The sequence below is a fragment of the Chenopodium album genome, chromosome 24 (assembly GCF_948465745.1).
Source record: "Chenopodium album chromosome 24, dcCheAlbu1.1, whole genome shotgun sequence".
Taxonomy (NCBI): Eukaryota; Viridiplantae; Streptophyta; class Magnoliopsida; order Caryophyllales; family Amaranthaceae; genus Chenopodium; species Chenopodium album.
The window spans coordinates 35,547,928-35,559,758 of record NC_137857.1 but is presented as its reverse complement, the minus strand read 5'-3'; the positions used below and the strand labels follow the sequence as shown (position 1 = coordinate 35,559,758).

General features: G+C 32.7%; 1 protein-coding gene across 1 annotated transcript; it reads right to left on the bottom strand.

Annotated features, from left to right (window-relative positions):
• Positions 1-7,086: 7,086 nt before the first annotated feature.
• On the bottom strand, positions 7,087-8,562 carry LOC145611682 (U-box domain-containing protein 8-like). Its single transcript, XM_081667031.1, has one exon. It carries the CDS (start codon positions 8,536-8,538, stop codon positions 7,324-7,326), a length of 1,215 nt encoding a protein of 404 aa, XP_081523157.1. The 5' UTR covers positions 8,539-8,562; the 3' UTR covers positions 7,087-7,323.
• Positions 8,563-11,831: the final 3,269 nt, after the last annotated feature.

Here is an 11,831-nt window from a genome sequence, read left to right as displayed (position 1 = left end):
TTTTTTTTTTTTTTTGGGTGTGATTTCTCCTAAAGAAGTAAGGGGTTTATATACACTTTTTTGACAAGGAAAACTAATTTATGACAAGATTATGATTTTAATTACAATTATATACCACATTATTTGTGTCATTAAAGTAGAAATTAAAATGCATTATGAATTATTATAGCTGGATTAAGATATTCAAATGTATCATCAAAGATAATTTTTTAGGTTGACTGCATGGTTTGTAACTAGGATAAGAATTGGTTTTAATAGTTTTAATTAGGAAAATATGTTGATATCATAAGAAAAAGGAAAGAGATCTTTTTATGTAATTAATTTGTTGATTTGTTAGCATTGATTATGTATGAAATTTTTTTTAAAGCCATTGTCTCTAGACAAGGATAATAATGTTGTGTAGATTTCAAATTGATTCACGTATAATATATGATAATAAGGTAGTTAATCAATTTGATATGGAAAATATTTAGTCAAATTGTTTTTTTTTTCTTAGCTCATGTATGAAAAAACACAAGTTATATTTTTATGTGCGAAAAAAAGAATAACTTGGGACAACAAGATGTGGTATCTTATGACTGCTCAATTCTATGAATTAGTTGACATGCTTTGACTTTTGATATTATTCACAAATTCTGGTTTAATTATCTTTTGTGATTTATAGATATGCGAAAAAAATGCAGTTATTTAGGATCGTGTGCTACATATCTTTGTTGAAGAATGTGTGTTTCCAAATAATAACTTTTTATTATTTTTATTTTTTTAATAATTAGATATATTCAAGGTTGAACTAATGCATTGACAAAGGTTATTAAAAAAAAATGTCAACTAATTTAAATAGAAGAAGTACATGTCATACAATGATGAATGAATCATTGCCACAACCATGTAATGAATATGTACGTATCAGTAATTCTGTATGATTTTTCTAAGTATCTTGGTAATGAATTGCAATTAAATAATATTATAATTATTTCACTGTGGTTATTAAATCTTTAAAATTAACTCTCATTATCCCATAATAAAGTGTATAATCTATACTTCTATACTTTAGTATTTAAAAACACAAACCACAAATTTTTCATATGACACATGGCATTACAATTCACAAGTCACTCATCTATTTATGTTTAAGTCTTTATGCATTATACAACTTGCAAATTCAACTAAGAAAATGAAGTGTTTTATTTCCACCATAATAAAATAATGTTTTAATTAATACACATTACATAAACATATAAATTATAATAAAAATTGTCTTTTCATCTCTAAGACTTTAAATATAATTTAAAATAATATGTCATTTTATATCCCACAATCTTCACATGTATATATTTAACTAAATTCATTCATCTTCTTTCACGGTTCTACCCTCTCTCACTTTTTTTAAAAATTTATTTTAAGTTTAGAAATGAAACAATCTTCCGACATATGAAAATAATTAACCCAAGTAACAACCCGTGCATTGAACGGGCCAAAAAGCTAGTTGATTTTAATTAACATGATTTTAAGAATAATTGGTGATTGTATGAATATTCATTAAATATTATGATAAGGATAGTGTTTGAGTTTTTGTTAAAGAGAATAGGTACACGATTGCTTATGATCTCTCTATACAAGAAAATGGTCCTCATGTAATATGAGGGTCGTGTTAAAGAGATTAGGTACACGATTGCTTATGATCTCTCTATTCAAGTTTAATTATCTGCTAAATATTATATAATGACCCTCATATTAAAGATGTGGTAATTTACATCGTCCCCCATCCCTCATTCCCCTTTGCTATGGTACGTAGCTTCTTGGTAACCTCCTTAATCAAACTAAATTTTGATGAATTAATTTGCAACTACGTACTAGTAACGTGAAAAAAGTACTATGTGGAATAGGCTCTTTATGTGGTTATTATCGGTAACAGCTTCATTCGATTATGCTTTATAAATGAAAACTTTGGTCCCCTTCTATCCTATTGTCACTCTCTATGCATGCATGGTTACAAAAAATGGGACATAAAATATTGAATATGTATAGTATAGTATGGTCATTGGACCAGTTTTACAGATTGTGATTTGTGTATTAGTGTATATTTATGTGCTTAATAATATGTGTCTTTTTATATGAATTTAGCTCTATACTTTTGAGGTAGGGCAACCCATCTTTATGCCATTATCTATTTTATTTGGAGAATCTTTTTAATGGTAAAGAGAGACCTTATTACTATGACTTCAACTTAAGTCTCATACACTTAGCTTCAAAGACCTAATTTACATGATTTGGAACTCAAACTTATAAATTTTGAGATTAGAACCTTATTAAGTCTTGATATGACCCCCTTGGAGAGTTATATTATGTATTAGATATATGAGATATAATCAGTATCGGAAAATATATCGTCTAATAGTATGATTGTAATGTGTATTATCAACAATAATAACAATTATTGTAGTGACAATTAAGAATTTGTATCCCCACCTCAATCAGTTTACAAGGGGCTAATTAGCCCAACTAAATTAGTGGTACTTAAGCAAACAGTTGTCTTCAGGCCCATATATATTTGGAAGTCAGCATCGCATAGTGTATGTTGCTTATCAATATGGTGTCCATTTATGAAGCTACGGTGGTACGAATTTAATGGACATATTATCGAGTCCTTCAAAAATCAAGAGCATGTATTTTTATACAATGTACATACTTATGGAATATATAGGAGAAATAAAGGCCTATACTTATGTGATTAATTTGATCATAAACAATATTAAAATTTTCTTTATTATCTCAATTGAAATTTTCTAAAAGTATTTTAATTTGGTGCTCAATTGGTATATTTTACTTTATTGATATATTACAAAAAGTGCAATAAATTTGATATCATGTAATATGATGCGGCAGGTAAGGTGACACATTTAAAAGGGCGACATTTTGAGTGTACTCTCCTTTTAATGCCTCTGTTACTTAGTTGTAATAAAGGGGTATTATTTATAAGGCACAAAAAATTCCTTTGGTATAACTAAAAAGAAACTGAGGTAGTATTAGAAGTAGGGGTGTTCAAAAATCGGCTCGGACCGAAAAATTGACCTAGACCAGTCCAGACCAACCTTGGACCGGACTAGAGTAAATAAACTAGCACGGTCTCTGGGTCTAGAAATTTATATTTTCGATCTTCAGTCTGGTCCAAACCCAAAAAAAAAAAAAAAAACCGGTCTTGAATGGACCGATTTTTTCCTTAAATTTATGCATAAAATCTTAGATAATGGTTAAGATTATTCTTTATAACCTTTGAAATCTTTAATTAAATGAGCTTTTTTTACTTTACATTAAAAAAAAAACAAAAAAAAAAACAAAACAAAAAACAAAAACCAAAAAAAAAAAAAAAAAAAAAAAACGCTGAAGTAGAGTTTATCCTATGCTTTTTTCAAATTTTTCATGATATTTTTAAAAATTTAGCAATTTTTAAATAAAATTCTAAAATCGGTCTAAAGTGATCTGATCCGATCTTGGACTAATGAACAACCCTAATTAGAAGTAGGGGCTAATAATAAAAGGAGAGTAAACCCCTAGATGGCAGACAAATTCAATGAATTGGTTTGAATTGAGTAAGATAATTTTAAGCTTGTAGAACGGATCAACTTTAACAACATTAACATGTTTTTGTTAGAATTGATTTCAAAGCTTGTTTTAATATATTCGTACATATTTAGGGCATGTTCATATTTACTTAATTTCAGTTCAGTTCAGTTCAGTTCCAATCAGTTCAGTTCAGTTCAGTTCAGCTCCTAATTTCCCTCTCTCATAAAATATTCATTTCAGTTTAGTTCAGTTCAGTTCAGCTCCAATCAGTTCAGTTCAGCTCCAATCAGTTCAGTTCAGCTTAGTTTAGTAAATGTGAACATGCCCTTACCTTGTTTCGCTAGATCTGAACTTTTTACTTATTAGGACTAGTACATATTTACCTTTTGTAATATATTCGTTGTTGTATTATTTGTTGTATTTGTAATTTCTACTATATATAATATATGTTCCAAGACACTTTCCCGTTTATTAGAATTTACTACAACTAACAACTTAAGATTTACTACTCCGCTTATTTAAGGAACAAACATGTCATTATGCCGAATTGTCCTTCCTTTTTTTAATTAACAACATTTAACATAAGATTATGGTTATGTACCTTATCAAAATGATTCAAATGGTAATTTGATATCTTCTTATAGAAAATATTTGTAAATTATATCATTGGTTTAGGTTAAATTGTACGAAAAATATCGAAATTTACTCAAATCAAGAAGATTTACAAAACCTGCTAACATTTTCAAATATTATTGAGTACGTAGATAACTCTTTTTTGTATTATAATTTATCATAAATTTGTGGTATTACAAAAAAGTAGCAATTTTACTTTCCTATATACTTTGTATAACTCTACTACTAGTACCTGATTTGACATACTCCGTGCATGATGCATACCTAAATACCTAATTGACCTAATTTGAAAATGTTCATAGACAACTATAAACAGAAAAATAATTGTGTTGCATCAAAAAAATAATGAAGCTAATTAATAACTTGAAATAATTTAGCTATACTAATTAGCATAGGTTAGGATAAAATAGATGAACCACCAACCTAATTAATCAAGTGGATTATACAAGTCAAAAGCTTGCAAAATATAGAGTGATGGTGTTAAAGAGAATAAATGAATAATACCAAAAAAGAAAGAATAGGTTAGTACTAAAATTAGTTGAAAATCACGTGTAAAAATAATTTAATTCATTTTGTAGGACCCTAAATTTGATGCCTCTTTCTTAGCAGTTTCATCAAGTTGGCCTAACTTAGCATTTATATATGACCCCACAAACTGGAGTCAAACCAAATGACAAATTTGTACACGAAAATTTTGCTATTTTTTTTAGAGATTTTTGGATTGTGATGTCACATCTAAAACTATTTTTTGAGGTGAAAAGGGGGAGCTTACTTGGCTTTAATTTTGCCACTTGTGATGTTCATTAGCATGACTACAAAAGAATCACTCACCCCTTCAAATATTTTTGTAGGATCAAATAAAATGATTAAAATTCTCCATCCGTTATAATATAAACTCGTATTTTACTCGATGTTCAATATTTATGTAATCCTTCGTATTTAATTGTGAGTATTTTCAATTATGTATAAAAAGTTAAAACAAAGTAAGAGTATAGTAAACTATATACATTAAGATGAGTTAAACAAAATTTTAAGTGTTTGTTTTTCTTTTAACTCTATCGCTTTATTTGAAATTTTATAGTTTTCAAATGTGTCTACCAAATTGAAACGAAAGGGGTTATGCTTGTAACTGTATTAAAAGATATTCAACTGATTCCTTTTGGGACCATTAATTAGTTGATTAAGATTGTAATTCATAACAATTTTGTATGATCCAAAATATCCTATTAATTGTCCAAATTTATTGGACCTAGCTACTCCTGCCATTTATTGGGTTCATAAGAGTCCAAATACATGAAAACTACTAGCTACTTGAGTGGTGTTTTTTTTTTAAAAAAAAAAAAATTAATTTTTTTTCCATTGACAAGTCAAATAGATTGATTGATCAAGTGTTTTGAATATCAAATCAATTAATCTAATTATTGTGGTTCATAGTGTTTATAACCAACTACGTAATACTAACGTAAACAGGTTCTAGTTATGTTTCGACAAAAACAAATGTATAACCCTCACGCAAATTAGAAGAGAAAAATATTGTCTTATACGTCTAATTATGTGAAATCAACGATTTCATCTTTAGAAAAATCAATTCTCAAGAACCTTATGTCTTGGAGATTATAGGCAGTCACTTTGATAGGAGTACGCAAAGATGGGCACGGGCCGTGCCGGCACGCGGGCGGCACGGGCCCGGCACGACTCCGGCACGGCCCGGCACGGGCACGGTGGCCGGCACGGCACGGCACGGCGGCACGCCGGCGTGCCGTGGGCCGTGCCGTGAACAACTTTTTTGGGACCGGCACGGGCACGGCCCGTGGCACGGCGGACGGCACGGTGGCCGGCACGTGGGCCGGCACGCCGGCACGACCCGCCGGCACGGCACGTGGCACGGCCCGGCACGGCCAGGCACGGCTAGGCACGGCCCGGCACGGCCAGGCACGTAGTATTTTTTTTTTATTATATGCATTTTTGTTTTTAATTCGTTTTTTTTAACATTTATTTTTTTTTTTTAAGAAAAAAAAAAAAAAAAAAAAAAAAATTAAAAACGGCACGGTTTGGCCCGCGGCCCGGCACGGCACGGCCCGCTAGGCACGTGGGCCGTGCCGTGCCGTGGGCTGGGGTGTGCCAATCCCAGGCACGGCACGGCACGGCACGCCGCGGAGCCGGCACGGCACGGCACGGCACGGGCACCACCCCGGCACGGCCAGGCACGGCCCGCGGCGGCACGGGCACGGCCCGTGCCCATCTTTAGGAGTACGAGTAGGAATTAGCCCAATATGTTGTCAATTGTCATGAACCCACTTTTTGTGAATCATCAATTTTCTTATCCAAAGCATATTCCTACCCTTTTTTTTCTTTTCTTTTTTTCTTTGTTACTCAAAACAAATGAAAAACCGCACTAGAATCAACAAAGAAACTGTCAATATTAAACAATAATATCCATCCATTTAACTACAATCCAAATTCCAAATGCCTTAAAAACACTCATGAAAGATTAGATTGGAATACACTCTGCTTAAGTTTGCTAATTTTATCATTAAGTTTAACAAATATAGTTAATTGCTCCCCCCACCATGTTATGATCATTTAAGCAAGAAACTGAATATAATTCCACTATTAGAACCTCAATTATATTAGTGCTGTAAGCCTGTAATAATGAATTGATTTTTTTTTTTTTTTTTGACAAGTAATAATGAATTGATGATGAAACTGATTCCCATTTATAACTAAGCTAAAACCTATGACTGTACTGTACGACTCTGAAGAGAGTTCATTATATATCCGGTTGTACCTGGCTCGCTGGCTCCACTCTAGTGTATAATGAAAATTGCTGCTTTGGAGGAAGTGATTGCAACAAGGTTGTACTTTAATAATGTAATAAAATGCAAAAAATCAAAGAAGCCTTCTTTATCCATATTGTTTATTAATATAATGTACATTGAGGATTGATTCAACAACAAAATTGAAAAAAAAAAAAAAACCCTTCTATTCTTTTTCTCTTTTGTACAACAAAAAGAACTAGTATAAAAATTAAACCAACATTTGATGTATCTCAATTCTCAAAAGGGTACAATTTGTTGACCCAATAACAACCCCAAATCATGTCACCTCAAATTATCTTTGCTCTTGCTAATTCTCTTGCAAAACTTTAGCCAAATTGGAAGCAACCCTATGAATCTTCTCATTATCATCTTGAATTAACCCATAACAAATCTCCAAAACTCCTTGATTTTTAACTTGTTTCTTCACTCTATCACTACTACAACAAATCAAATTCAATGTCAACAATCCATATTGAATCCCCCTTAAACTCCCATTTTTCACATAATGTACCAAAATCTCTACAACCCCATCACATTTCACTATCTCTTCCCTCCCTTCTTTACACTTAGCGAGCAATCCTAACACCTCGATTGCTCGCTCGAGTCCCAATTTTGCCATTCTGATCAAAATCGGGACTGCCCCGCAGTCAACCGTCCTGCGACGGTTCTCGGGGAAGGAAGAGAGAGTAAAGAGGGCGGTCGCAGCCTCTTTCCTCTCTCTTCCTCTCCCCGTGTGGAGGAGGTGAACAAGGCACCTCACCGCACCGGGGTGAGCCCCGATGGTCGCCTTGTTCACCTCCACCACAGCGAGGCTGGTGAGCACCGTTGCCGCGACTGCAGCAGCGGTGCTCCCCAAAGCATTAACCACCCTCGCCACCGCCCCCTCCGCCACCAACCCCACCTTGTTATCATCCGACTCCAAACTCAAATTCAACAGCAGCAACAACGCCTTCTCCTGCAACCCCGGGTCATTACCCGAGTCAACACACCTCAAAACCGCAGACACTGCGCCCGACTCAGTGAGCCGCGCTCGGAACCCCGGGTTAGCCTTCGACAACCCCGTCAACCTCACCAGCGAGTCAACCTTCTCCTCAACCGTCGAACCCCTCGAGTTAAGCGTCGAGATGAGAGCACCGAGTTGACTCAGCGAGCCAGACCCAGACCCGGACCCATCCGAGTCGGGGCGAGTTGGGGTGAGTTGGGTGGGTGTGTAGTTGGAAATGAGGCTGCGAAGGGCGTGGTTAGGGATGAGGGAAGGTGGGTCAGGGAGGGGTAGTTTGGTAATTGGACAAGTACGGTGACCGGAGTCAATCCATTGTTGAATGGAGCTCCGATCAAAGGTGTGACCCGAAGAGAGGATAACCGGGTCGGACATTATATCAAGAGAAATGGGGCATTTGAAATATTCTGGAAGTTCAGTTGCCATTTTTTCTTTGGTGATGAGAACAGATGAAGAAGAAGAAGAAGATGATGAAGAAGTTGTGAAGGGGTTTTTTGGGGTTTTGGTTTTGGTTTCTGACATTTGGTTTTTTTTTTTGGAGGAGAGAGAAAATGATAAAAAGAGAGAGAAAATGAAAGGGAGAAAGAAGATTACAGTCCACTACATTTTTATATGATGGAAATAAAAATTTAATTGTATGAAATGGAAAGGTGACACGTGATCTAGTTGGTGGGATTTTTTGGGAAAATGACTAAAATGCCCTTGTGATTTTTGTGAGAGTTTTTGATGGTTGTGTTTTAGTGTGAGGGGGTAGTTTGGGGTTTTGGTGACGGTGGTGGTATTGTTTGTCTTAAAAACTTTTATTAGTTGGTTAGTTATTTGAGGATTAATTAGGGTTAATTGAATTGATTAGGGTTAATTGGATTAGACTGTGATTAAATTTTTTACAAAAAAATAATATTAATGATATACGAATACAAAAAAAAAAAAAAGATTTTATTGGAGAAGATTTAGTTATTATAGGGTTATTTCCTAAGGTATGTTATGAAGTTTTACCAAATATTACGAAGATCTTTCAAAAGAAAATAAAAAATTACGAAGAGAAACGATTATCAAAGTAGATCATTTTGCCATAGTATCGAGGTTTTGGAAGTGAATCATCCACAAATTCAAAGTTCTTTGCTAATAGTGAATTCAATACTTACCTTTTTAGAATCACCTAGCTAAATTACTTCTGTTGTAAACGTAATTATCTTAGAATTTTCTAAAGCATGCATGCATGCATGTATACTCCAAAACACCTCTGGAGTTTGAAAATGGTGGTTAAGTGTACTTTTTAAATGAAAATAAAAGAAAACTGATTGAAGCAAAAGATATTAGAGAAATGAGTTTGTCAATTAAAGATAAAAAGTAATTAAACAACATAATAAGCTTGAAATTGGTTTATCAATCAAAAATGGTAAAGCATATCATAGTGTAAATGATTGAAGATAATGTGGAATTCATATTAAGAAAAAAAATAACATTGTAGAAATTGCTCTGATACCATGATAAATTGATTATATTAATGAGAGAAGTTCAAAGTGAAAGAAAAACACACCATAATATAACCCTTTAGTGCAAGTTTTTTGTTAGTACGTGGCTTAATTAAGAGAACAAACTAACTATAATACTTCATATATTGTTTTGAATCCAAATTCAAATGTAAAATGTCTAGTTTAAGTTATAAGTTTATAGAACTATATCCCATTGCATTTTTGCAATAAAAAGATTATGATATTATATAAACAGATGCAAATCTAAAAATATTTAGTAAAGAATCTAAAAATAGATTGTTAACTTAGAGTTTGTTATAACCCTAAATACTTAAATAACTGTTAGACACCTATGTTACTTTTTTTTAAAAGGTAAGAAAAATTAAAAATTAGGAAGCCCTCCTCACGACAGGAATTCCTAATGTATTAGAAGAAAGAATAGAAAACAAACTCGAGCTATTACAAACATCAATATTCATATATACTAGTACCTACTAAATTACCCAAATAAGCTATCCAATCCGTTGCGCGATTTGCCTCTCGATAGATGTGCTGGATACTCCAATTGCGAAACTAAGAGAGAAGAGAACGATTGTCTTCGATAATATGCTCGATATGCCAACGTAGTTCCCAAATGCCTTTTATTAAGTTGATGACTATAGGTTATCACCTTCAATTTCAATGTTTTTAGAATATCACGTTGAAGAGCAAGTTGGACTCCGCCTTTTAAAAGAGTTATACCTTCTGCTATAAATACTTTGACGTTGCCAAGGTTGAACGTAGATGCATTGATGAGTGCTCCGCTGCTATCTTTGATAATGATTCCTACTGCTGTTGAGCTGTTATGAACCGAACCGATGAAGTTGAGCTTGAAAAAGTTGTTGGGAGGCTAGGCGTCTTCCATGAAATAAGAATGGGTGATTGGGATTGAGTATGAGAAGAATGATTATGGAATCTCAAAATGGGAGATCCCATGGTGGAAAAGGTATCTATGAAAGTTCTTTGGTGCCACTCACTGAACACAAATTGAGCTCGATGGTAAATCCTAAAGATGTCAAAGGTTTCATTATGGAAGATAATAGCATTCCGTTCTTTCCAAATACTCCAAACAAGAAAAATAAATTTCCGAATACACCTATGTTACGTGCATAAAGTCATTTGAAATCTCGAATAGTAAGTGTATCATATGGCCTTAGACTCATTTTATTCTTTATCTGCTTTTACCTATTTTTGATCTTATAAATGAAATTATTATTTGAATTTTACCTAAGTGTTTAAAACTAATCTAAACTTATTAGATTTTATTTAATTATAGTTATATAATGGACTTTGGTAGTTCTTATCAATTATTAAACTATACCTCATATGATTAAACTATATTAACAATCTGAACTTATTAACTTTTATCTAAATTTATTTATCCTTAAATAATTAAGTGGAAAAAAAATTATTGGGTAGTCCTAGAGTTTGTCAATTTATGCCTTTACCTAATTACCTTCCATTATTATTCAACCAAATTTTAGTTTAGAATGCTCACTCCAATTTTTTTCAATGTTTTATTTTGACTTTTGTGCTATCTACCTTGTACGTTTAATAATTTCAAAGTATTAACTTATCAAATCAACAATTATAGTGCATGTATCATAGTTTAGATTATCAAAGAAAACGTGGAATTTGTATTACAAAATAATGTAGCACAAACGAATATGAAATTGCTTGGTTCGGTGATGAATTGTTCATGTTGATGAAACTGCGTAGCATAAGATAATGTTACAACTTTTGACTGACATATAGTTTTAGATAATTTAATGAACTTTAATAAAATAATATGTTAGTGGAGTAATTATTATTATTATTATTATTATTATTATTATTATTATTACTTGTAGTGTTTTTTTTTTTTTTTTTTTTTTTTTTTTTTTTTTTTTTTGAAATCCAAGTGGATTAATTATTGGGTACTAAACTACTACTACTACAATTTTAGAAAATTTGCGTGAAATCTATAAGAGAAGAGTGAAAATGTAATTTTACAAAAACGAAATGTAACACTTAAAAAAAACAAATACCACTTTCGAAAAGTATTTAAGTATACTCTGTGATAGTATGGAGTTATGGACTATGGAGTACAGAGTATTAATTTTACTGAAGTACAAGGTATAACCCTCTACATAGCGCGTGAATGTGTAGAATGGAGACGTTGGTGGGATAAGAATATTCTGACTTTAATGCCCCTCTGCTATTTTCTCAGTCATAAATAAGCATTAAGCAGGTACAAAAAGTCAATGCATTTTGCTAAAGTCAACTGTCTAAAAATAACGTCAAATTTTGTGAGCTAGTCAA

Bases quoted from the DNA above. Each gene is read 5' to 3' on its own strand.
- LOC145611682 (XM_081667031.1), bottom strand. From the start codon at position 8,538: ATGTCAGAAACCAAAACCAAAACCCCAAAAAACCCCTTCACAACTTCT.